General features: G+C 36.0%; 1 protein-coding gene across 3 annotated transcripts in view; it reads left to right on the top strand.

The window, feature by feature from the left end:
- The window catches only part of CSMD3 (CUB and Sushi multiple domains 3), a gene marked incomplete at its 5' end in the record, with an annotated part of 624550 nt that overhangs the window by 406252 nt on the left and 194221 nt on the right, over positions 1-24077 (top strand). For all 3 annotated transcript variants that reach the window (XM_084280272.1, XM_084280273.1, XM_084280274.1), the window contains 4 exons: positions 6014-6170; positions 10199-10390; positions 16991-17117; positions 17976-18178. In XM_084280272.1, coding sequence (XP_084136398.1) covers positions 6014-6170; positions 10199-10390; positions 16991-17117; positions 17976-18178 — 679 coding nt within the window. The remainder of the gene's footprint in view (positions 1-6013; positions 6171-10198; positions 10391-16990; positions 17118-17975; positions 18179-24077) is intronic.

A 24077-nucleotide genomic window follows, 5' to 3' on the forward strand; every position in this document is an offset into this window, starting at 1 on the left:
CAAAGACCATGTAGTTCCAACCTCCTGCCCCAGGCAGGGACAGCCTCTGTTAGACCATGTTGCCTAAAGCCCCATCCAACCTGGCCTCGAACACTTTCAGGGAGGGGACATCCACAGCATAACCGGGCAACTTCTTCCAGTGCCTCACCACCATCACCGTGAAAAATTTCTTCCTAATATCTAATCTAAATCTACCCTCTTTTAGTTTAAACACATTACCCCTTGTCTTATCACTACAGTCCCTGATAGAGTACCTCTCCATCTTTCCTGTAGGCTCCCTTTAGGTACTGGAAAGCTGCTCTAAGGTCTCCTCAGAGCCTTTTTTCCTCCAGGCTGAGCAAGCCCAGTTCCCCCTTTGTATACGTCTGGATTTGCTCCAACAGCTCCATGTCTGTCTTGTACTGGGGATGCCAGAGCTGGATGCAGTACTCCAGGTGGGGTTTCACCAAAACACTATAGAGGGGAGAACCACCTCCCTCAACCTGCTGGTTACACTTCTTTTTGCTGCAGCCTAACACACAGTTGGCTTTCTGGTTGGAAAAATAAATTTCTGGCTCATGTTGAGCTTCTCATATGCCAACACCCCCAAGTCCTTTTCCTGAGGGCTCCTCTCAATCCCTTCTCCACCCAATCTGTAGCTGTTTTTCGGGTTGTGTTTACCCATGTGCAGGACCTTGCACTTGGCCCTATTGAATTTTATGAGATTCTTATGGTCCCTATGAATGGTCAGGACCTGCATGTTGACTGCACTGCACAGCTTGGTGTCATTGGTAGACATCCTGAGAGTACACTTGATAATCCACATTTTTTTCTGTATTCTTAGACTGATATACATAAATCCGAGTAAAGCAACTTTGAGGAGATGTTTACAGTAACTTAAATTTGTAGAACTGGTAGCTAAATTAAAATAGTGAAAATGCTGTTTTACTTGCCTATCTTGCTGACTGTAGAGAATATAGTTTTGGCTACAGGAGTACAACATTTAGTTTTAAGTGAATCAGTATTATTATACAAATTCTGTAAGCCTATCTAATAAATATCACTTCTTTGTAAATATTTACAAACTTTTATGCCTTGAACAAACTCAAAAAAAATCTCTGAGGTAAGTAAAGAAATTGAAGTCTTCTGGAATGAAAAATTACAGTGGGAGGAAATTAAGTTTAAAAAAAAATATTTTCATACCATCACATCAAAAAGCTGATTAATACACACTGAATATACAGTTCCCTTTTAACTGTGAACTAGGAGCATAAGAAATTCACCATTTAGAAACAAAGATACCTAAACCACTGTTTCCAGACAGGGCTTTCTTCCCCCAAACTCAAATGAAGCAGCTCCTTAATATCTCTTATTTAAAGCTCAGTCTTTTAACTACGATTGTTAGTTAAGAAATAGATAATGCATCTCTCCAGAATTGATAGATGAACTTGTTGAAAAGGAGATAATAATGTATTTTGTGTTACTTTTTCTATCAGCTAAATATTTTTTATTACTAGAGTTGTGCAAACAGAATTCCATTCAAACTCTGAATAGGCGGAATGTTCTGTTAAACTTTTGATGTGTTTTTTTTTAATCAAGTCATGGGATCTGCTGCTTACCACATGATTAAACTGACCATAGATAAAATTTACGCCTGACAAGCACTGTGATTAAAACAATGAAACAGATGGACTGGGAATACAGCATTAGAAGGAAACAGCATATTTAACACAAATAAATCTCAACCCTTACTGTTACTCCCCAGGCAGAGAAGGAGAAGGTTCCATTTATCATTTCTAAACTGGTATAGAACAGAGGTTTCAGAACATATAATTTTTTTTTCGTTTGCTTCATTTAGTATACAGTTCTTTTTTCTCTTATTCATGTAACTGCTCTGGGTACTTACACTAATGTTTTAGGGGTTTTGTTGTGTTGTTTTGGTTTGGGGTTTTTTTTGGGGGTGGCGGTTGGTTTTTTATTGGAAACTATAAGAAATATGTGCCCCTTTTTCTGTGCATAGGGCTTCAACCTGCTCTCGATAGTGCCACATCTTGTTATAATATTCATGAAAGTTTCATGAAGGCCTGTGAAGTATTTAAGATCTTTTTAGTTACTATATGCCAATCCATTTAATCTTAATCTCAGAGACTCTGTTACAATTGTTTCCTTCCTAATTGTATCAATAATTGACTTCATGCTCTAAATTTCTAGTATTCAGTATTTTACAGTAAACTTCCTATGTGTGAAGCAGGGAAAAAGAATACATGATTTCCAAAGTATGAGATCATTGTACCTGCTTTTTCCCCTGCTTTTATCTCTGTCCACCAGTTTTGCTTGTAAATTCAGTAGTCTCTGACAGCTGTAAGCAAACCCTTTAGATTTGCATGGAAAGGAAAAGAATTGTGACTCTTCTGCTTGCCTGAATAGTCCACTGTTAGTGGTGAACACTTCATCTGTGTTGAAATCAATTGAATATGGAAAGTATTCTTTTGCAACTAAGATGTTTTCATAAACTTTTCTAAATGTATGTGTGGAAAAAATGTCTTTAAGAACTACTTTTTCAGGCTGTAACAAACCAGTATTTCTTTTTACTTCTATTAAAACACCCAGTGCAATAACAGGCAAGTAACAGCATGTCAGTAAACCAAACAGAAGAACTGACATTATGATGCCCTTCCCTTGTGCTCGGCTCAGCACTATGTGTTCCTGTAAAATATGGAGGATTCAGTTTTAGTGCATTTGTTTTCTGACTCACCTGTGAGCCAGCTTTGAAATGTGTGCACATGATTAATTTTTTGAGGGGTTTTGTGCAAAGACTTTGAAGGGAAATAACATTTGGGGACTTTTGCTGATTTGTTTCTGTAGAGTCTCCACACTTGCTATCATAATGCTTTTAGCAATATCATCCTGAAAACAGGAGTGAGAAAAAGGTAGTAAATGTAGGGGACAAAAAAACCCCCAAAACCCAAACATATGGGGCCCTTTTCTGTCTTTATATTAGTGCTTCTATTTGCATTTGATATAAGTGATACATTTGACAGGGTGTTGACAGCTTCAGCTCTGAGCTGCTGATTTTACGTTATTTCTTCTCTTCATAAAGGCACAGATCTTCATATACATATGCCTTTTATGTTTCAATGGCATATCTCAAAAATACTTTGGATAAAATGCACAAATTTGACACACTCACTTTATACTATTTCCTTGCTTAAATTTTATGGAGTTAAATAAGGTGGCAGAAAGAAGGCCATTAACCTCCATTTAAAATTTGTTGGTAATGGAGGCCCTTGAAAGCTTAGGAAGCTTTATTTATTCTATAAATTGCAAATGCAGACATAACCCCTCCTCCCCAAATTAAACATTACATCTACCAGTTCAAATTGCATTTGTGTAAACAGTGTTCACCATTAGCATTCTTCCCTATAACATTTCAAAATATCATCATGATATGAAGAGCATCAATGCAATTTTCCGTGCTTTGCTCCTCTGTATGAATTAATCATTTAGCAAATCAGACCTTTAAATAGCTGTTAAAGAGGGACCTCTTTTTTCTGAATAGCTTGTCATTGGCATATTCAAGCATTATACAGTCATGAATCAATTATCTTTGCATTAATGCTACAGGAGGACTTTAAGGGAAATGCATCAAAACGAATAATATTTTCATAATGATTATTCTTGGCCATACATTTATCATGTAAGTGACATTAATCTAAATGTGCTGACTTGGCCTGTAAGGAAGACTATTCTGAAGCTGAATTACTAATTCATTCAAAATACTTAGCAAAACTACCACCTATTTCAGGAAGGTTGGAAAGAAAATGGTGGTTCTTCAAATCTCACAAGAGAATGTAGGCTGTTACCACTTTCGTTGCAATTTAAACTGTATAAATTAAATTGCATCTAGAAATTTCTATTTAGTGCCCATTAACTTGAACAAAGCACAAAGAAGACAATGTGACTTAAATTAAGAATCCAACTCCAAGGCATGGATCCATTTTTTGTCCTAAGGGACACCATCTCAAGATGATTAAATAGAATTATACTTTATGGCCTACCTAGCTGTACTTCTAAGCCTATATAATTTCTATGAAGGAACAAAATTTGATGTAGTATCAATTCTAGTAAGATGTCAGTATGCCAATATGAAAGATTTAATATGGTGGGAGAATTAAAAAGATTGGCAAAAAATGACATGGCTTATGGGAAGTTCTGGTGAGACATTGAGAAGCGTTGGTATATCTCAACTAATAGTTTCCTTTGGTTAATTATTAAAGATGCACACATAGCAGGAAATAGATTAATCTTAGTTAGTGTTTAAAAATAAAATAAATCTCAATCCTTGGGTGTTATTAGTTATAAGTAGCTTGGAGAGATTAGGAGAGAGAACATCAAATCCAAGCTGAGTTTTCCTTTAAGTCTGTCATGATGTAAGTATCTCTGTAGGACAGCAGTAATTATCCTGGAATGGATGTTTTTCTTTCATTACCTGAAACCAAACCATGTCCATTTCAGAACTAAATTTCTATTGTTTTTCTTTTTTCTGTCTTGATTACTGATCTCAGTGTATTATTGAAGAGGTTTTAAATATATTTAAATACTATTACTATCTAATAGTATCTAATACTATTATACATGTATATATATTAAGGTTTGGGGTTTTGGGTTTTTTTGGTTTTTTTTTTTTTAATTGTTAAGCATTAATTTGCCTTAATTTCTTGTTTTTACTCTAAGGACATTGGCATTTACATTTGAAGGCTGCTTGAAATTTATTTGTTTATCTCAGTAAAAAAATCCAGAGGAATGATGCCACGTAATTTTGCTGCATTTCTTAAAATGCTGTACAATTATTCATTCATTAGAGGTTGCTAGAAATAGCTTATTTGTTTTATTTTAACATATCATTAAATGTAAAGTCTTTGTCATTACTAGAGATAGAGAGATTATTTGCATATATAAGTCATTCTCACAGATAGAAAACAGGCATCATGATATTTTGTATTTTTTTTGCTGCCTGATTACTATTGCTGGTGTAATTGTTTTTATTTCATTGCGGTATAGATTTCTGTTTACAAATACAAATTTTACTTATATTTTAAATTAGTCTAATTAGATCTTATTTAGAATGGAAGACTACTCCCTATTTTTTTTTATTAAACCTTTAGAATTTCCTTACATAGGAATTTGAAAATTTATTTACTTGCATGGGAATTTTTTTCTTAAAATCCTTTTATCAAAATTTAGGTTAATATAGAAGCCACTAAAGACATTCTACAGGACATAGTGATTGGGTTGGCAGTTATTGTTAAGTTAAAACATTTTTATGAATGATAAAAATGCAACATCCTCTGATGTTTGAAAGCACCCAAGCTTGTAAGGAAATTTGCTGAAACTTATTAAAAGACTGGTTTATATAGTTAGTCTGATAGTTTCTGTTTCAAATATGGAAAAGAAAAAATACTAAAGAAAAAAATAATAAAAGTGCTGTATTCCAATTTACATATAGATTACATTACTCTTTCAATTTACAGAAGCAGTTACTAGATCTTCTTTTTTACTTCCTAGTCTCATTTTATATTTGTATTTGTACCTCTCTTTACGTATAAAAGAAATTCAGAGGGTTTTTTAACAAGCAAAGTTTGGGAGATATGAGCTTTTCTATTTTGCCACCTCAGTGACTTAAGGCAGACACAACTACACAAAGTGGGTGTTTGTTGATAGGTTGGGACCAGCATTACAGTAGTGGCAGTGAAAGAAAATACACAGATTTTTAAAAATACAGAGTTGTTATGGCACCTCTATCCACTTCTACTGTTATGCACAAAAAGGAACTAACATGGTTTAAATAGTGCATTTGAAAAAATCAGCTAAGTCAACTTGAGAGGCAAACAGCACATGGATATAGTATTACAGGTTGACTGGCAATACATGTGCCTTGGCAGAGCTGTCCTTCTTAATCAAGATGTATAGATTTTGTAACTGAAATACGACACCTTTTGTCTTCATAATTGTAAAACTCACATCTTTTGTACAGATCTATGATGGCAAAGACAACACTGCTCACCTGCTAGGTGCCTACACTGGGGCATCACTAAGAGGCCTGACGCTAAGTAGTACTTCAAATCACCTGTGGTTGGAATTTAACTCTGACATGGAAGACACCGATGAAGGTTTTCAGCTTGTGTATACCAGTAAGTATTTAGAAAAACAGTAGTAATAGATTTATGATTTTAAGGGAATGAAAATTCCTTTCTCATAAAACGAGAAGCAATTAAAAGATAAATAATGAAATCAAGAGCAAATCAATCATCAGTCATGTACCAAACTTGAAAACATACTTTGACAGTACTTTGTGTATTTTGATACTTAAACCACATTCTCATTTCTAGAGGGATAATTTGAAGAAGTTTAAAAGTCTTGGAAAGGCTAATAAAAATAGGATAGCTTTAAATTATTTATATTAGCACATAAAAATAGTTAATCATGTGAACAGTTTTAGTAGTGTAACCAAATCCCATTGTTTCTTGAACATAATTCATAAGTAAAAGCATTCTCCATCTTAAGATTCCTGTCTAATAGTAATTTTGCATTAGACTAGCGATTTATGATTTTGGGTTAACATTTAGAATCTTTATTTTTGAGCAAAAATTATAAAGCAAGAATCTTAACACAAAATTTTTACCTATATGTAGACTTACAAAATGAAAATATTAGATCAGGAACAATCTTTTCAGATCTCTGGCTTAGCGGGTGTGCAGGAAAGAGTGACGCACATCTATTTTATCAACTGACAACTTCTGAAAATGCACGTGATTGTTACATATGTCTATTGACGTGTAGTGTCTATGTCTTCATTAGTGTATAATTGTCATCGCTAAATTGTTATGTAAAACTGATTTTTTAACAAGCAAACAATATTATAAGGTAATTTCACAAAGCATCTGTCAACATTCTTTCTTACTCTCTGTGCTTAAATAAAACATTTTCACCTATTCAGGAAAAGTTTCTTATGTTTCAAAAATTCTCCATAAGTTTTAAAAACTACTTCTAATAAAAATAATATAAGTCTAGTAGAATTAAAGGAAAATATTTCAAGATACTACAAAAATATATAATTATTTTTCATGTGAAAGTTGCATAATTATACTACAAAATACCCTGTGGTAGCATAAGACTATACTTTAACATTAAAGATAGGTCATCCAATGCTGTGTTATTATATAAGTGTCAAGGTATTTATTTTTTATTTATATAGGTACATCCAAGTCCAGCACTTGAACCTTATAAATAACATTTCCTGTTTTTTGAAGACAAGCATTCTCATAGAATACACATTCCTAGCCTAAATAGTTACTAAGCTGATTAGTGCTGAATCTTCTTATGTAGATATTTGCAGAAGTGGGAGACAAAAAGTGAGGAAAAACTCATGGGTCAAAATAAAGGTAGGGATGAAAGAGAAAAAGAAAAAATGCAAAGGCAGTCACTTATCACCTACCACAAGCAGAGCAATGCCGGGTCAGTCTCTGAACAATGGCCCCTTTGGAAAGATTATCCCCCTGTTTTATTGTTCAGCATGACATAGGGCATAGAAGATCTGTTTGGCCAGTTGGAGATAGGTGTCCCAGCTTTGCCCCCTTACAGATTTTTTCCCACCTCCAGCCTATTTGCTTTGGGGACACAGTGAGAAACACAGAAGGATTAGATGCTGTGCAAGTACTGCTCCACAGCTCCAGGAACACTAGTGTGTTCTCAGCACTGGTTTAGTCAGGCTAAACCACAGCACAAAATGGGCTGCTATAAAGGTCATAACTCCATTCCAGACACAGTCAGTATACTTCTTCTTTACACTCTCCCTTCAGATTCATATGTATGAATAAGATATCCCCCTGAGCCTTCTCTTTTTCAGGCTGAACAGCCCCAGCTGTCTCAGGAGAGATTCTCCCAACTCTTACTCATCACTGGAAAGATGCTTCCATCTCTTAATCATCTTACTGTCCTTTTATTGGACTCTTGTCATTAGCTCCACAACTCTCTTGTACTGAGGAGCCCAGAACTAGACTCCATGCTCCAGATGTGGCCTCAACTGCAATTAGGGTAGAGGGGATGGATCACCATCTGTTGATCTGATGAAATGTGCCTCTTAATGCAATCCAGGATACTATTAGCCAGCTTAGTTGAAAGGGCACATTGCTAACTCATGTACTTCTTGAACTTCCTGAAGTTCATGTTTGTCTGTTTCTCCATCTTGTCATGTCACTCTGGATGGCAGAATGATCCTTGGGTGTATCAGCCATTCCTCCCAATATGGTGTTATCATCCCACTGCCTCTTCATTTAGGTCGTTAATGAAAATGTTGAACAGAATTTGACCCAGTATGGACCCCAGGTCACCCTGGTAGTTAGTGGTCTCCAACTAGATTCCATGTCATTGATCATCATTCACGGATATTTTCCATTTTGAGAAATATTTTGTTTTGCATAGATGTAGACTATGAAACTTTCCAAAAGTACTATGGGCTTAACCCTGATGCTTTTAAGCAGTAAACAAAATCCCCACAAGATGTAATGAATTATTTTGTGTCTCTGGGAACACATTGTAAAAATTCATGCTCTTTCAGTTACCTAAAATAGCCAATTACTGCCATTCTAGATCCCCTTCACTATGCCCCTATCAGGTCCTTCTGCAGAAGGATACAGTTTTCACTGTTGTTAGAACTGCCAGCACTGTGTGGATAGCAGAAATACACTTAGGGCAGCAAAAACATGTCTAGTACCTACACTTACACAATGGAGTTACGTGTTCACCCTCAAGACAGAAGTGATAGTTAAAATGACTACTTTGATACTTTGTCTATAAGGAGGCCATCAAGAGATGAGGGCATTTCAGGGTTCAAGGTACAATTTAACTTAACTTTTTTCACACAGTAGGATCACCAATTTTCTTAGAAGACCAGAAGTTCTAACTGATCAATAAGTATCCAGTGATAGCAAATGAAGGTCCTTCATTTGGGACTCACATTACCTTCTTTAAAAGCTTCTGCAGTGCAATCTGTACTGGGAAATAGTAGCTTGAGAAAAGTTCAGCTCAGAGGTTTTGGAGGCTCGTGAGGTGTGTCATTTTTTAGTGAGACATTAAATGAGCTCAAGGAATAACTGGCAAGATACAGCGTTTGATTTTTTCTTTCTGTGAACAAACAGCCTTACCCAACCTGAAGCTTTTCTTCTTTTTCTGTAAAATAAAATAATGACCCTTTTTACAATCAATAGTAGTGATTCAGTATTTGATTGAAAGATTGTGAAAGGTTACCAACTGTTGATGAAATGGGAAATACTGTGCAAATGGCTTCACTGAAAAATGCATATATTAAAACCCCTTCAGTTCTCTCCATGTCACCTACATATAGGATTATCATTCCAGTGCAAAGTACCTTTTTTATCTACAAACAGTTTGAACTGCATATTATTGATAAAATACATTTTGTTCCAAACACAGTAAGGTTTTGACCTGCTTTTCTGTTAACAATTGAAACCCCTTTTTTTGGAATAGAAAATCTTTCCATCAAATTACAGTTTATGTTTCTCCAAATGTTAATATGGTTCCAAATTTCTGTATAATTCATGTAATTTTGTATACTTCTTGCTCCACACTTCTTAATTCTCCAAAATTTCCAAATTTTTTTGTCTTGGATTCTCTGTGTCACCATTATCACTTTTTCCGGCATATAATTCTAAATTTACAAACTACCGAATGGTGGATTATGGTAGGGGTAGGTCGGTATAATAGTATTTCTTTGGTGCCATAGACACTACTGTGTCCTTGGTGTTACTGTGCACACAAACCTGCCGTGTAATTTTTTTTATGAGCCTTTAAATGTCTATTCACAAACTAGATTGTCATCAAAGTAAATGGACAATCGCTTTAACTGCCATTTTATAATTTAACATAACATTTTTGAACTGATTGATAATGATGATGTATTTCCGTTTTTAATTGGACTCTTGGAAAAAATGTCATTATGATAGTTTGGTTTGCATGCTCTAGATGAGGTGTATAGACAGTTATCCTACTTAAAATGTTTCAAAACAGAGAAGAAACTGTAAATATGTTGTTACATGAAGCCTGAAAATATTTGATTTACATTGGAGAACGGAAAATCTTGATTTCATTAATTTGTCTATCTGTTTTATTTTTTAAATACAGTGTTTTATTTCTACCACAGGTTTTGAGCTTTCTCATTGTGAGGACCCTGGAGTGCCACAGTTTGGATATAAAATCAGTGACCAAGGCCATTTTGCTGGAAGCACTATAATTTATGGATGCAATCCAGGTTACACACTCCATGGAAGTAGCCTTCTGAAGTGTATGACTGGAGAAAGAAGAGCATGGGACTATCCTCTGCCATCATGTATTGGTAGTAGACCTTTATTTACTTAAACTATTATCTGAAGAAAAGGAAATAAAACAATTGTAAGGATTCTTAAATCTATGCAAATTCTGATCTGTATGTATACAGATCTATTTACACATGCAGTTATAGATCTGTCTGCCTAGATCTCATCTAAGTCTACATGAGTGGTGTTGCTTTTTTAGATTATTAAACCTCCTTGCATACTGAAATTCCTAATAGATAAAAATCTAATTATAGTCAGAAGATTGTCATTATCAAAAGACAGGTTAATCAGAAAACCAGGGCCACATATTTTATGAGGGGTTGTAAAACTAGTATTTTTTTATTCTAAATAACATTAAGCTAGAAAACTTTTCATACATTTATATAGAAACACTACAAAATAAGTTGAAATAAAAATTTAAAGATGCAAAGATACATAGAGCTATATTTTATTTTCGTCATGTGTCTTCTGTTATGTTGTGGTGATGAATAACACAAAATTATACTTTATTACAATTTTACAATAACTATAAGTTGTGCCGGTACCTAAAGGTTCAATTCCTAAGCAAAAAGAAGACTTCTGTTAGAGTAAATCTTCTGTTAGAGTGAGAGGGGAAGGAGTGAAATGTACTTTGTGCCTAGATATGTTTGACAGAAAACAATGTAATTTGACATATCTGGATCACAACATATAACCCATTTATTAAAAAAAAAATGCAAAAATTAAGAACCATAGAGCTCTCAGTTATAATTAGGGAATAAATGCTTAAATCCCAAATATTTTATAAGCCTTAAGTAATTAGTATGTAACAGCATATATGAAACAGAATAGTTAGGGGGAAAGGATGGTATTGGAACATGAAAGTAGCAAATAAGAGGTGTACAGAGAACATCTGATGGAAGTTTAAAAGAAAAGATCAAACAACATGGGAAGATACTATAAAGTTGAAACTAGATCCAGAGGGATCCCAGAGCTGGACACAGTACTCGAGGTTGGATCTTACTAGAGAGGGAGAATGTATTGGTCTGCTATTCAGAGGGAGGTTACTTGTCCATGCTGTTCAGAATATTTGTATGTATTGCTCTTTGTTAAGCAAACAGAAGTACATAGGTGGTGTAATTTAAATTATTTTAGAAATTATTTATATTTCTTCTATTTATATCTATTAGGTATTTCTCCATATCCAAGTAGTAAAACATGTTACTTGTATCCAGAGAAGAGCTAAACAGCTGTATAGCTGTTGTCTCTATCAGCTGTAGTATCTGTCCCAAACTGAACATTGCATAGGTTGGGCTAAATAGGTTTTAAAATAATTGTAATGAAAACAACTAAGTATCCTGTATAGACATGCTTAGTAATTTGAAAAGGTTTTGAATACTAATTGTAAATAAAAATTTTGAATTCCACATACCTTTTATTTTTTGCATGTTAAGTATTACTGTAGATGCTTTAAAATGCTCTTTAAGGTATGCATATGAATCCTATAAAAAGGTCTTCTTGGACTAAGTATATATATATAAATATGTCTTTTTTGGCTGAAAAATATAGTCAAAGATTAATGATATCTTTATAATAGTACAACATTTTAGTTAGATTGAAAATAAACTTCCTTGCTATGAATGGAAATTGCGGGGGGAGGGGGGGCAGAAATTGCAATATTGCTGCCCTTTATTTTCAGAGTACTTGTTTATGAGTCAGGTAGCTGTATGTACTCAAGTTTCATCCTTAAAAGAACTTGGTCCCAGCCCACCACAAGATCTTTTAGGGTTGTAGATCTAAAAGATGCTGTGAATATTAAAATAGAATACATTCGCCTCAGAATTTGCAGGAAGAGAAATAACATTATATATATTTGCTTTACCTTGACTTCCTTAAAATATTTTTTAAAATTGATACTTGCAGTCAAAATTAATATTCTTAATTAGGATCATCTTCATACTAAGCAATTAGGAGATGAAGGAGAAAAAAAATGTAGGAGGAAAAAAGGTGTTTCTGCCATTACAGAGGGAAGCAGATCCTTGCCCAGGAGATGGCAGGGCTCATTGATAGGGCTTTAAACTAGTTAGGAAGGGGGGAGGGGATATAGTGAGGCTTGCTAGTGTAGGGCAAGTAGCCTCTAGCTTTATATTAGATTCGGAGGGTGAAGAGGGTGATATACCTCTACAGTGTCCCATAGGAACTTCTAGGGACTCCTCAGAGGAGGTAGTATGGCTGACTCCCCTACTGGAACCTTCTAATGTCCCTCCAGGAGGCAGTGGGGAAAAGCTTCATATTCCTCCCAGAGGTTTGAGGGAGGGCTCCTCAGAAAAGGTGTTGAGTCAGAAAGCCCAGCTGAAGTGTCTTTACACGAACGTGCACAGCATGGGTAATAAGCAGGAGGAATTGGAAACTGTGATGTCACTGGAAAATTATGATCTAGTTGCAATCACAGAAACATGGTGGGATGATTCCCACAGTTGGAATACCCCCGTAGATGGGTATTGCCTTTTTAGAAGGGATTGGTTAGGAAGGAAGGGTGGGGGGGTTGCCCTCTATGTTAAAAAGTGGATAGACTGTGAGGAGCTCTCTCTGGAAGGTGGCTAGGAGCAGGTTGAAAGCCTGTGGGTCAGGATTAGGGATGGGGCTAATAAAGAGCAGCTGGTGATAGGGGTCTACTACAGGCCACCTGATCAAGGAGAGACTACCGATGAGGCTTTCTTCCTTCAGCTGCAGGAGGCATCATGGTCACAGGCACTCATCCTGATGGGGGACTTTAACCACCCGGATATCTGCTGGGAAAACCACATGGTGAGCTGCAAGAGGTCCAGGAGACTCCTGGAGTGTGTAGATGATAACTTTCTGGTTCAAATAGTGGCTAGACCAACCAGAGGCGATGCACTGCTGGACCTGGTGCTCACTAATGTGGGGGAGATCATTAAAAGCCTTAAGGTTGGAGACAGCCTGGGCTGCAGTGACCATGCCCTAGTTGAGTTTGTAATCTCAAGGAATGTGGGCCTGGCGAAAAGTGGGACCAGGACACTGAACTTTAAGAGAGCAAACTTTAGGCTGTTTAAGGACTTGTTGGCCAAGATCTCCTGGGAGGTGGTCCTTAGAGACAAAATGTTGAGGACAGCTGGCTACTCTTTAAGGATGCCTTTCTGAGAGCTCAAAGGCTCTCTATCCCCCTGAATAAGAAAGCGGGCAAGAGGGGTAGGAGGCCAGCATGGCTAAGCAAGGACCTACTGGTCAAACTGATGGAAAAGACAGGCAAATACAAGCTCTGGAAGCAAGGGTGTGTAGCCTGGAAAGAATACAGGGATGCTATTCGGACTTGCAGAGATGGGATCAGGAAAGCCAAGGCACAGATGGAACTGAACTCGGCAAGGGATGTTAAAAACAACAAGAAGGGATTTTACAGGTACATTGGCCGGAACAGACAGGCCAAAGAGAACGTACCCCCCTTGGTAAATGAGAAAGGAGAATTGGCTGCAACTGATGAGGAGAAGGCTGAAGTACTGAATGAGTTCTTTGCCTCGGTCTTCTCTGGCAGCCAGGATTCTCATAATTCCCAAATCCCAGAACCTTGCATCCCTAAAACTCAAGGTGGGAAATGGGGGAGTAAATCCCCCCCCACTGTAAGAGCAGAGCAAGTCTGAGACCACCTCATGAGACTGAACGTCTACAAGTCTATGGGGCTGGATGACATGCATCCCAGGGTCCTGAAGGACCTGGCTGATGTGGTTGCCGAGCCGCTCTCCATCATATTTGAAAAGTAGTGGCTGTCAGGAGAGGTCCCTGGGGACTGGAAAAAAGGTCATTTCACTCCCATGTATAAAAAAGAGAGCAAGGAAGACCCAGGGAAATACAGGCCAGTGAGCCTCACCTCTGTGTCTGGGAAGATCATGGAGCAGATCCTCCTGGACAACATGTTGGAGCACATGAGGGAAGAGCATGTGATCCGGGACAGCCAGCACGGCTTCACCAAGGGAAGGTCATGCCTTACCAATCTGGTGACTTTCTATGATGGAGTGACAGCATCGGTAGATAAAGGGAAGGCAACCGATGTCATCTACCTGGACTTGTGCAAGGCCTTTGACACAGTCCCCCACCACATCCTTATCTCTAAATTGGAGAGATGTGGATTTGATGGGTGGACTGTCCACTGGATAAGAAACTGGTTAACAGACCGTAGCCAAAGGGTGGTGGTCAATGGGTCTATGTGCAGGTGGAGGCCGGTGACAAGCGGTGTCCCCAAAGGGTCTGTCTTGGGACCGGTGCTCTTTAACATCTTTATCAATGACATCGATGATGGAATTGAGTGCACCCTCAGCAAGTTTGCGGATGACACCAAGCTGAGTGGTGTGGTTGACACAATAGAAGGAAAGGAAGCCATCCAGAGGGATCTTGACAGGCTTGAAAGATGGGCCCGGGGGAACCTAATGAGGTTCAACACTGCCAAGTGTAAGGTGTTGCACTTGGGACGGAAGAATCCCAGACACAGATACAGACTGGGAGAAGAGCTTCTTGAGAGTAGCCCTGCTGAGAAGGACTTGAGGATTCTGGTGGATGAGAGGCTTGACATGAGCCAGCAGTGTGCTCTTGCAGCTCGTAGGGCCAATGGTATCCTGGGCTCCATCAGGAGAGGAGTGGCCAGCAGGGACAGGGAGGTGATTGTCCCTCTCTACTCTGCCCTCATGAGGCCCCATCTGGAGTACTGTGTCCAGATCTGGGGCCCCCAATACAAGAAGGATGTGGAACTGTTGGAGAGGGTTCAGAGGAGGGCCACAAGGATGATTAGAGGGCTGGAGCACCTGCCCTACAAAGAGAGGCTGAGGGAGCTGGGCTTGTTCAGCCTGGAGAAGAGAAGGCTGCGGGGGGACCTCATTGCAGCCTTCCAGTACCTGAAGGGAGGTTATAGGCAGGAGGGGATTTGACTTTTTAAAAGAGCAGATAATGGCAGGAGAAGGGGGAATGGACTAAAGCTAAAGGAGGGAAGGTTTAGATTAGATATTAGAGGGAAGTTTCTTACAGAAAGAGTGGTGAGGTGCTGGAAAAGGCTGCCCAGAGAGGTAGTGGATTCCCCGTCCCTGGAGGTGTTCAAGGCCAGGTTGGATGGGGCCCTGGTCAGCCTTGTGTAGATCCAGGCCTGGAGGTTGGTGTGCCTGCCTGTGGCAGGGGGGTTGGAGCTCTGTGATCCTTGGGGTCCCTTCCAACCCATGCCATTCTATGATTCTATGATTACTCTTGACTGCAACCTGATAAGATATACTTTCTGAGACATCACCACTTACCCCCCAGCTAGTTCAGCAACCAACAAAATTGGGCAGCTGGAACCTTATTGGAAAGGCAGAAATAACCCACTAGGGACAGAGAGGGAACCTTAAAGAATCATAATAGTAAAAAAAAAAAAAAAAAACCAAAATGGTTAATCTCTGTTTAAAATTAGCTGTTATAAATGAAACTTGTAGTTGTTCTGTGGTCCTGGATGAAATGTAATTTATTTTAAATGTCATTCTTTTTGTCAGAGAGGAATTTTTTCTTTATCGTGTACTCTATTTGTATACTTACTCTACTGAAAGGATGAATAGACTATGTTATCCTCTCAGTTGAATAATTAGAGAAGATTTTTATTGTATTTTTGAGAGTATTTAGGAGTTAACAGATTGGCAAAGTGCTTAAAAAAGATGAAAGGCATTGTCTCTGCAAATTTGCTTTTATTATGTCAGAAAATCTATCAAGAGTAGCATTTCAATCATATTTTATCATGGAACTCAGGGATCATAAGGTAATAAATCTCTTAAATGTTTTAGGTGATGCTAAATCAAAATAAAACTGCATTTTAACTATATAAAAATATCTAATCTAAGTAGTATTTTGGCTTTACGCTTCATGAGGGAGAAAGCATTAGTGGTACTTATAAAGGAAGGAAAGCAAAAGAAGAAGGCTTTAAAAGCTTCAGGGATCTACATTTAAAAATAATAATCAGGCTTTCTCAAAGATAAGGTCTTAAGATTATGAAATACTCAGTTTTGCCTAATGACTGGCTAAGGCTAGCTGAGAGGGAGCTATTTACCATTATTTATCCTTTGAGAAATACTACAGCTTCACTGTGAAGTCAAGTTTTGAGTAAATTTTACAAATCTTCCTTCCCCCACCCCCTGCTGAAAGGCTGATTTTCTCTTTGAATAACATTCTTTATTTAGTATGTTTAAACTCCTTTTAATATATATATATATATAAAAAATTTTTTTACTTATTTTTTTAGCTTTCTTTCTTGAATTCTACTGCTTTAGGGTGACATGGTGTTCTTGGTTTCGTTTTTGAAGTGACATTCCATGTTTCTTTCATTATATAGTGACATGTTTTCTAGTTATTATGGTGTGTTCAGAATTATTAGAAAAACATAGATGCCAAAGGAAAATATTAATATATTCAAAGAAAAACACATTTACGCGTTCTTTTCCCAAGGCACTTCAAGTCCTTATATGCTCTTATTAACAATTTTGGGGCATAGTCAGTTTAGTTGTATTACTTAATTACTTATTTAGTAAGAGAGTAGATGTATAAATTGCTCAGATGTTTAGCTGGAATACCATCTGTAATGAATTAATAGTAACACATTATATAATGTTTTTTATTAGCTGAATGTGGAGGCCGTTTTAAAGGAGAATCATCGGGAAGAATCTTGTCTCCTGGCTATCCTTTCCCTTATGACAACAATCTGCGTTGCATGTGGGTGATTGAAGTAGACCCAGGAAATATTGTGAGGTAGTGGAAACAAATCTTACAAGAACACTTTCTGATTATATAAAAACAAATTCTACCTGTACAGTGTGTGTGTGGGGGGGGGGGGGGGGGGAGAGTGGGAAGGAATTAGGTTATAAAATGTAAAGAGCAGCTCAAAGGCAGTATTCTTCACTTGAAAAGGTTTGTGTTCAAACTGTTTATTTTTTCGTGAACATTTCCTCATGAAGATCAAGTTTTAAAATTTACTTTTTGTGAAACGCTGATAAATTTAATACCAATTCATAAGTGTATATATACAAAAATATACACAACTTAGAACTGTTAACTAGAATTCTGGTTAAAAAATATGTACTATGAATATCTCTCTGTTGAAGTTATAAGATTGAATATGTACAAGTTAAAAAGTATTGGAGTCAGCAGATCCATTTAGTGGAAGAGTGTATATTTTTGGAAAAATCCTGCCTTTCACTAGCTATTTTAGTTAGACATTTATTCACACTGTATTGTTGATTGAATGAGTTCACAGTTCTACTTAACTTGTTTTGATGAGAATGGGATACATAATGTTGTCCTAAGAAAAACAAAAATATTTTCTAAAAAGATTATATACTTATATTATTTGAATAGATTGATACAATATTTCATGGTAGAAAAATTCATATATTAGTATTTTTTTTTTTTGAATGCTTTTCTGTATTGGGGTTTTGTGCCTCCAAAGGAAAAGGTGGGATACATTATAGAAAATCACCCTTGGAAACAAAAAAACATGTTTGTTTGTTTTTTGGTGCTTTTTTTGTTGTTGTTTGGTTTAGTTTTGTTTGCTAAATGTATGCTTTGAATAACATGAAACCTGACAATAAAATAATGGTATTCTTACAGCCTCCAGTTTCTTGCTTTTGATACTGAGGCATCCCATGACATTCTACGAGTTTGGGATGGTCCACCTGAGAATGAGATGTTACTTAAAGAAATTAGTGGATCCCTTGTTCCTGAAGGCATTCACAGTACACTCAACATAGTGACTATCCAGTTTGACACAGATTTTTATATCAGCAAATCTGGATTCGCCATACAGTTTTCAAGTAAGTTGGATGAATTTATTTTTTCCTATAAGGTGGTTTGTTCAATCGTAATTGTAATGCTGGGAAAAATTGAAATTATTGAAAATATTTTTTACTTTGATAGGGACAGAATTGGCCCAGACTTACAGATTTGTTGTAAGGCTATATTGCTTTGTTTCAGGGGCAGCTGAAGCAGTGCCAGGGTGCTCAGAACTATGACGAGTGTTTTTGACAAAGGAAGTCACATAGGCACGTTAAAGGCTCCGTCCTTTTTTTATTAATAAGAGGTCTGCTTTCAAAGATACCTGTGCAGAGTTTTCATTCCTGCTGTGCTTGATTAGGATGAAATGGGAGACAGCACTGCAGGAACAGCAGTGTCCTTCTCCCTTTTGCTTTCTGGTACTATTTCTTTTTATGGCAGCCAGCATGGTGACAAATCTAAACAGTTACTTAACTGTTATTAAATTCCTTCAGACATGTGTAGTGCTGCTATAGAAGAAATGATAGAGTGAGGTCCATTTTCACCTTTTCTTTCATTTTCAGAGATATTTATATGTATTTTTTCAAGATTAGTAGCATCTGTTCTAGTATGATAGTTAAGTGTTTCTAACAGGGGTTAATACAGGCAATCTTAATTACAACATTATTTACCTTGTTATGCTTTCTGTGCTTCATACTAGTCCTTGATTTCTCCTATCCTCATCCTTTCTTTGTGTATGACAAATACATGTGTAAGTACACAGTAATTTGAAGGAAGAACAAAGTATGTGAATGATAGGACAAAGATACTAAATATGTAGTGAAAGAGTGAGTGCCTCTGCTCCATCTGCTGGTTTTTGAAGCCATGAATAGAGTTTTTAATTCCTTGGCTCCAAGATATTTTTTTCCATTTTACTACCTTAATTCCTTCCACAGCCTGTTTGGGAGAGTTTCACATATCTGATCCTTTATCTAATGTTGAGACCAAAAAAGGAATGGGGACACTATTATGTACTGGACTTGTTCAGGAACTCATTTAGGGTGACTGGAAAAAAAGATTGATGTAGACTCATAATGGCGTTGCAAGGAAAAAATGGATGGGATGTGGGAGTGAAGTCATAAAACAGCTACTACTGTACTTGCAGTGCTACACCTGAAAAGAGGTTTTAGAGTTTTGTCTGAAAGGAGAGGTATTTTATTTAATTCTCCATGCTTTTGCAGTCTGTGGAGATCTAATGATGACAGTTTAAAGGATCCATGAAGTGTTACTGCCTCAGCATTTCTCTTACTCTTCAGTCCAGATTCACCAAATCACAGGGATCCTTCTCAAATACTTGATGTTGCACTGTTGGGATATATATTTCTTATAAGATATGCAGAGATTTGTTTTGGTTTGGTTTTTTTTTTTTTTTTTTTTTTTTTTTAAAGTGTTAAGATTTAAAAAATAATATATAAATATACAACTTGGTTGAGTCACCATCCTTGGATGTGTTTTAAAAAAGGGTAGATCAGGTACTTAGGGATCTGGTTTAGCATAGGATGGGAATGGTTGGACTTGATGATCTTAAAGGTCTTTTCCAACCTTGTAATTCTGTGATTTCTGACTAATTAAACAGTACACAATATGAAATATTATAAAGCAGAGACTGCTTATTTGGGAGGGTTTTTTGTTAATAGATACTCTAGCAGTCTTTTACATAATGTGATAACAATTTCGTATATAATGGGATATGCCTTAAAATGATTGGATTTGCTTTACTGTCAAACTACAGTCTCTCCTTATTTTAAGGTTGGGTGAATAGCCTTTTGGAGTTTCTTGTCTATGTAAACTACAGAGAAATCATAGAAAATTTGTCAGATGCGTACCTGTATGGCTTAAATTTGACAATATTAATTTCCAGTCTATAATTATAAAATATGATATTGCTCATTTTTATTATATTTAATGATTAAATCCTCACAATTCAGCTTTCTGAATTTATCTTTAGTACTGGTTTATAGCCACACAGCTTTCTAAATATCTTGTATTTGATTTTTTGTTCAGTTGGTTGCTTACTTTTACTGTTGTAGGATTGGGTTTGGGGGGGTACTTCTTATTGTTTTGGGTTTTCTTGGGTTGGTTTGTTTTGGGGTTTCTTTTGTGGGAGTTTTTTGTTCAAAGAAAGACATTCACCATGGTCTCATTTAGGAACATTTTTTGATAATGAACCCCCTCTTGTTTTTTTCTTTCCTCCAGTTTTCTTTCAGCAGAGTTACCTACTTCTGATATGTTTAACCTGAAGGTGATTTGAGAATAAATTTAGGGAATTTAACTGTTTTTTTTTCTCAAAGTGTTGTTTACCAGCACTGCTGGTCTAGAGATCATTTCCTAATACAACTGTTTCACTTTTCTGAATTCAGTAAGATAGGATTTATTCTTCTTCATGTCTATTCCATAGCAGGAACAGCTTTTTTCCTATTTTTTTTCATACTGGTTTCTGATTAATTTCAGCTTCAAGAGAATTCCTTTGTATTACATTTTTCCTATTAGAAATAACTGTGAAAGTTCACATTTCTAAATTTAGCGTGATGGTTTTGTTTTAGTGTTGCTGGGTTGTTGGTGGTGTGGTTTTGGGGAGGGGGGTGTATGTTTGTGTGTTTTGGTTCTTTGGGGGTTTTTGTGATTTAGTTTTGGTTTTAGCATCGAGATACTTAAAAAAAAAGAAGCAATGGAATAAATTGTTTACCTTTCTTCTAATTATAGTTATAGTATCGATAGTTGAAATAAGAAAGGAAACATTGAAAGAAAAAGGTTAATTTAGAAGTACTTTTGAAATGATAAATAAATTAAAAGCCCTCATGCCACCATAAAAATAACTTATTTTAATTATACTGAAGACTGAAATTCCTTGAACCCCATGCAGCATAGCTTGGCCAAACCTTTGTGACTTACATCAATGCAAAGCCTACTCACTTGCCCTAAATTTACAGATGAAAAGTTTAAAATAGACTTCCTTTGACTTGTGATATGGTATTTCAGAGAGCTCAAGCTGATTTGGTTCCAAAATGGGAATGTCATGTGTCTCGGATTAATGTTTTCAGTTCGTATTTCAATTTCATATGTGTGACAACTATTCTGTGAATCTGAAGTATCTCCTGGTATGATTTCCATTAAAACAATACAAAATTGCACACGGTGCTTTAGATTTCACATATAAAATTTGTATTTTTTGTGGGTCATTTTACTTACAAAAAAAATTCCATTACAGATCTTATTAATTGTCTATAAGAGAAAAAAAATCTTTATGTGGAGTCACAATATTATAAATGAAACTTCTATTGTAAAAAAGGTTCTTTTTAATTTCTTCATATATTTTTTCCATTTAATTAATCCAATCTCTTTCATGAAATCCTTTAAAGATAACTGTTGACCAAAATAGGTCAAATGTTGACTGGATGAGGAGTATAATCTCAATGAAGCTTTCCCTTCCTTGCATTTCTGTTACCACCAATAAGTGAGCAAAACTGCAAAAGACCCAAGCTTAATACTTTTTCTGTTCTATTTATGAAGCATCTCCCAAAATACTGGTACTGTGGAGATTTCACGTTGAAATTGCTTATTCAACACTCATTCGTTTCAAACTTACATAGAACTACAGAGTGTAGTTTTCCATGTGGCAGAGCAGTATTTAGCTGATTTTTCAGTATTCTTCAAAAAGGTTTTTTGTTAAGTATTTGGTCTAAAACACAAACAAAAAGAGTGTGGAACTGTGATTCAGTGATATGACTGGGGAAGCAATTTTCCAATGGTAAATAAATGAGACATTATTCTGCTCTCTTTTTTTTCACTGACAAATTCTGGTATTGCTTTAATGCTACTTTGGAGATGGATTTTCTGTTTGGAATTTTCAGCTCCAGTAGTTTCCTTTATGATTTGTGTGCCATTTTTTATAGATATATACACAGGCACATGCATGTGTGTACGCACAGACACATATGTGTTGGGCTCTTTCCTGCAAGTACAGATACATCTTCTGGAATTTTATCATTTTTTCTGTACTCAGATTACAGTGGAATGCATAAATGGACAAGGAGGGACAGCTATTTAGAGATTTCTCTTCTGTTTGTCCATGATCCTATCTTCCACTTACGTATCCCTCATTTTCAGTAATGAGTGTGATCGAAGTGTGTTTTCTATTTAATGTAAAGCATACTATATGAAATAAACGTGTTTTGGAAGTTTTACTGCTAGCTTGTCATGTAATTAACATATTAAAAAATGTGTCTAGAGAGTTATATTTTTGTGAGAATGGCCAAAGTATACTTATATAAATGAAATTCTTTAAAGGCATATCAAATTAGATTACTGCGTGATCGGTGGTGTTTTTCCATGTTCTGTAGCTAATCTCACTGCTTTCTGAAAAGATTTCACTAGAGGAATCCAAAGCCTCTTTCTATAGGTGTAATTCATTCAAATTCTATATATGGATTTTTACATCCCATATACCTCTTCTTATATCAGTTTTGAGAAGAATTCCTAACATGGAGGTTACATCAAGTTTGTGAGCTCAATTTCTGTTCCTACTTTCCTTGTTACCCCATTACAGGCTAGGGTTGTATGTTTTGCAACATATTTCAATTAAAAGTAGTTTTTTGATATTTATTTTTCTTAAAAGCATTCCACTTAGCTGTCTGATCTCATAAAGGACAGATGCAGGAAACACATTACACTGAAGGAATCCTTGTCTTCGATATATGAGTGAGGGAAAAAAATTATTTATGGACTGGTAACTTCAGTTACTTCCTGGAGATACTCAGACATGCAATCTGAGGTATAATTCATTTACATAGAGGAATTTTAAAATCTTGCAAAAGGAAATTAAAATAAGACTTAGGTCTTTATTCTTGTATATGTTCCTATTGTTGTTTTGGAAAGGTGTAATTGTGTAGCAGAACCAAAAAAAAAAAACAGATGATGCTTTTTTGAGAGCGTTCTGTAACTGTTTGCAAATGATCATAGTATAATGCATTCATAAATAAAAAAAATGAGTTGTCTTAACAAAGATCAGAGTAATGACATTCAAGTGTAGGGACAGAATGTTATCAAATAATAAACCAAATTCTATATCAATGGCAACATATTGTTTTATAGTACCAAAGAATTAAAGCAAAAAGTCAACAAAAGCTGAATACTTGAGTCAGATCAATCACCTTCTTAATTTACCAGATGTCAGGAGCTCCAAATTTGACCCTATCTTTAAGAACTCCCAAACTACTAATATGGTTTTGAAACATAAGGCTATAATGCATGTAGACAATTTGTCATACTAAAAGACAAAATAGAAAAATTATCTTTTAAGAGAGAAGCAATCTCCCTTTCTCTTCAGAGGATTTCCATTCACCCAGAGTGCAAAATCAAGGACAAGCCAATCAGAAGTGATGTTTGCTGTTGCACAACTGATTCTTTAAAAGTTGCAACAGAATGGGTTGCCACTGTTCTGTAAATTATCAAATTAAACAGATGTATTTTCATTCACATTATCTTAATGAACTTTTCAGTAGAAACTGTATTAAAAAAATAGGTAATCTTTGGTAAGATTTTTCATTACTTGAGTAGCCCTTGTGATGGTCCAAGGTCACAGTGACTGCTTCTTTCTGAGAACCATATTTCTGTCCTCTTTATCTTCACACATAAAGAAATATGCCACCTGAAATAGGGATAGATCTGGTATAAAAAGTTTAAAAAAACTAGAGTTCAAAAAACCTAAACTCAAAACCCATGCAATCTAAATGAAATTAAGATTTTCAAAATACTTCTTCCCATCTGAAATGAATTGCCAGCACAGTTACATATTATCACAGTATCCATTTAATGCTGAGATCCAGCAATTATCTGAAACCGTATGTCAATTACTTTATTTAGGGCTGGGTTTCAGACTCAGTGTCAAAGCTATGAGCCAAT

This window comes from Gallinula chloropus, assembly GCF_964237585.1.
Source record: "Gallinula chloropus genome assembly, chromosome: 2".
Taxonomy (NCBI): Eukaryota; Metazoa; Chordata; class Aves; order Gruiformes; family Rallidae; genus Gallinula; species Gallinula chloropus.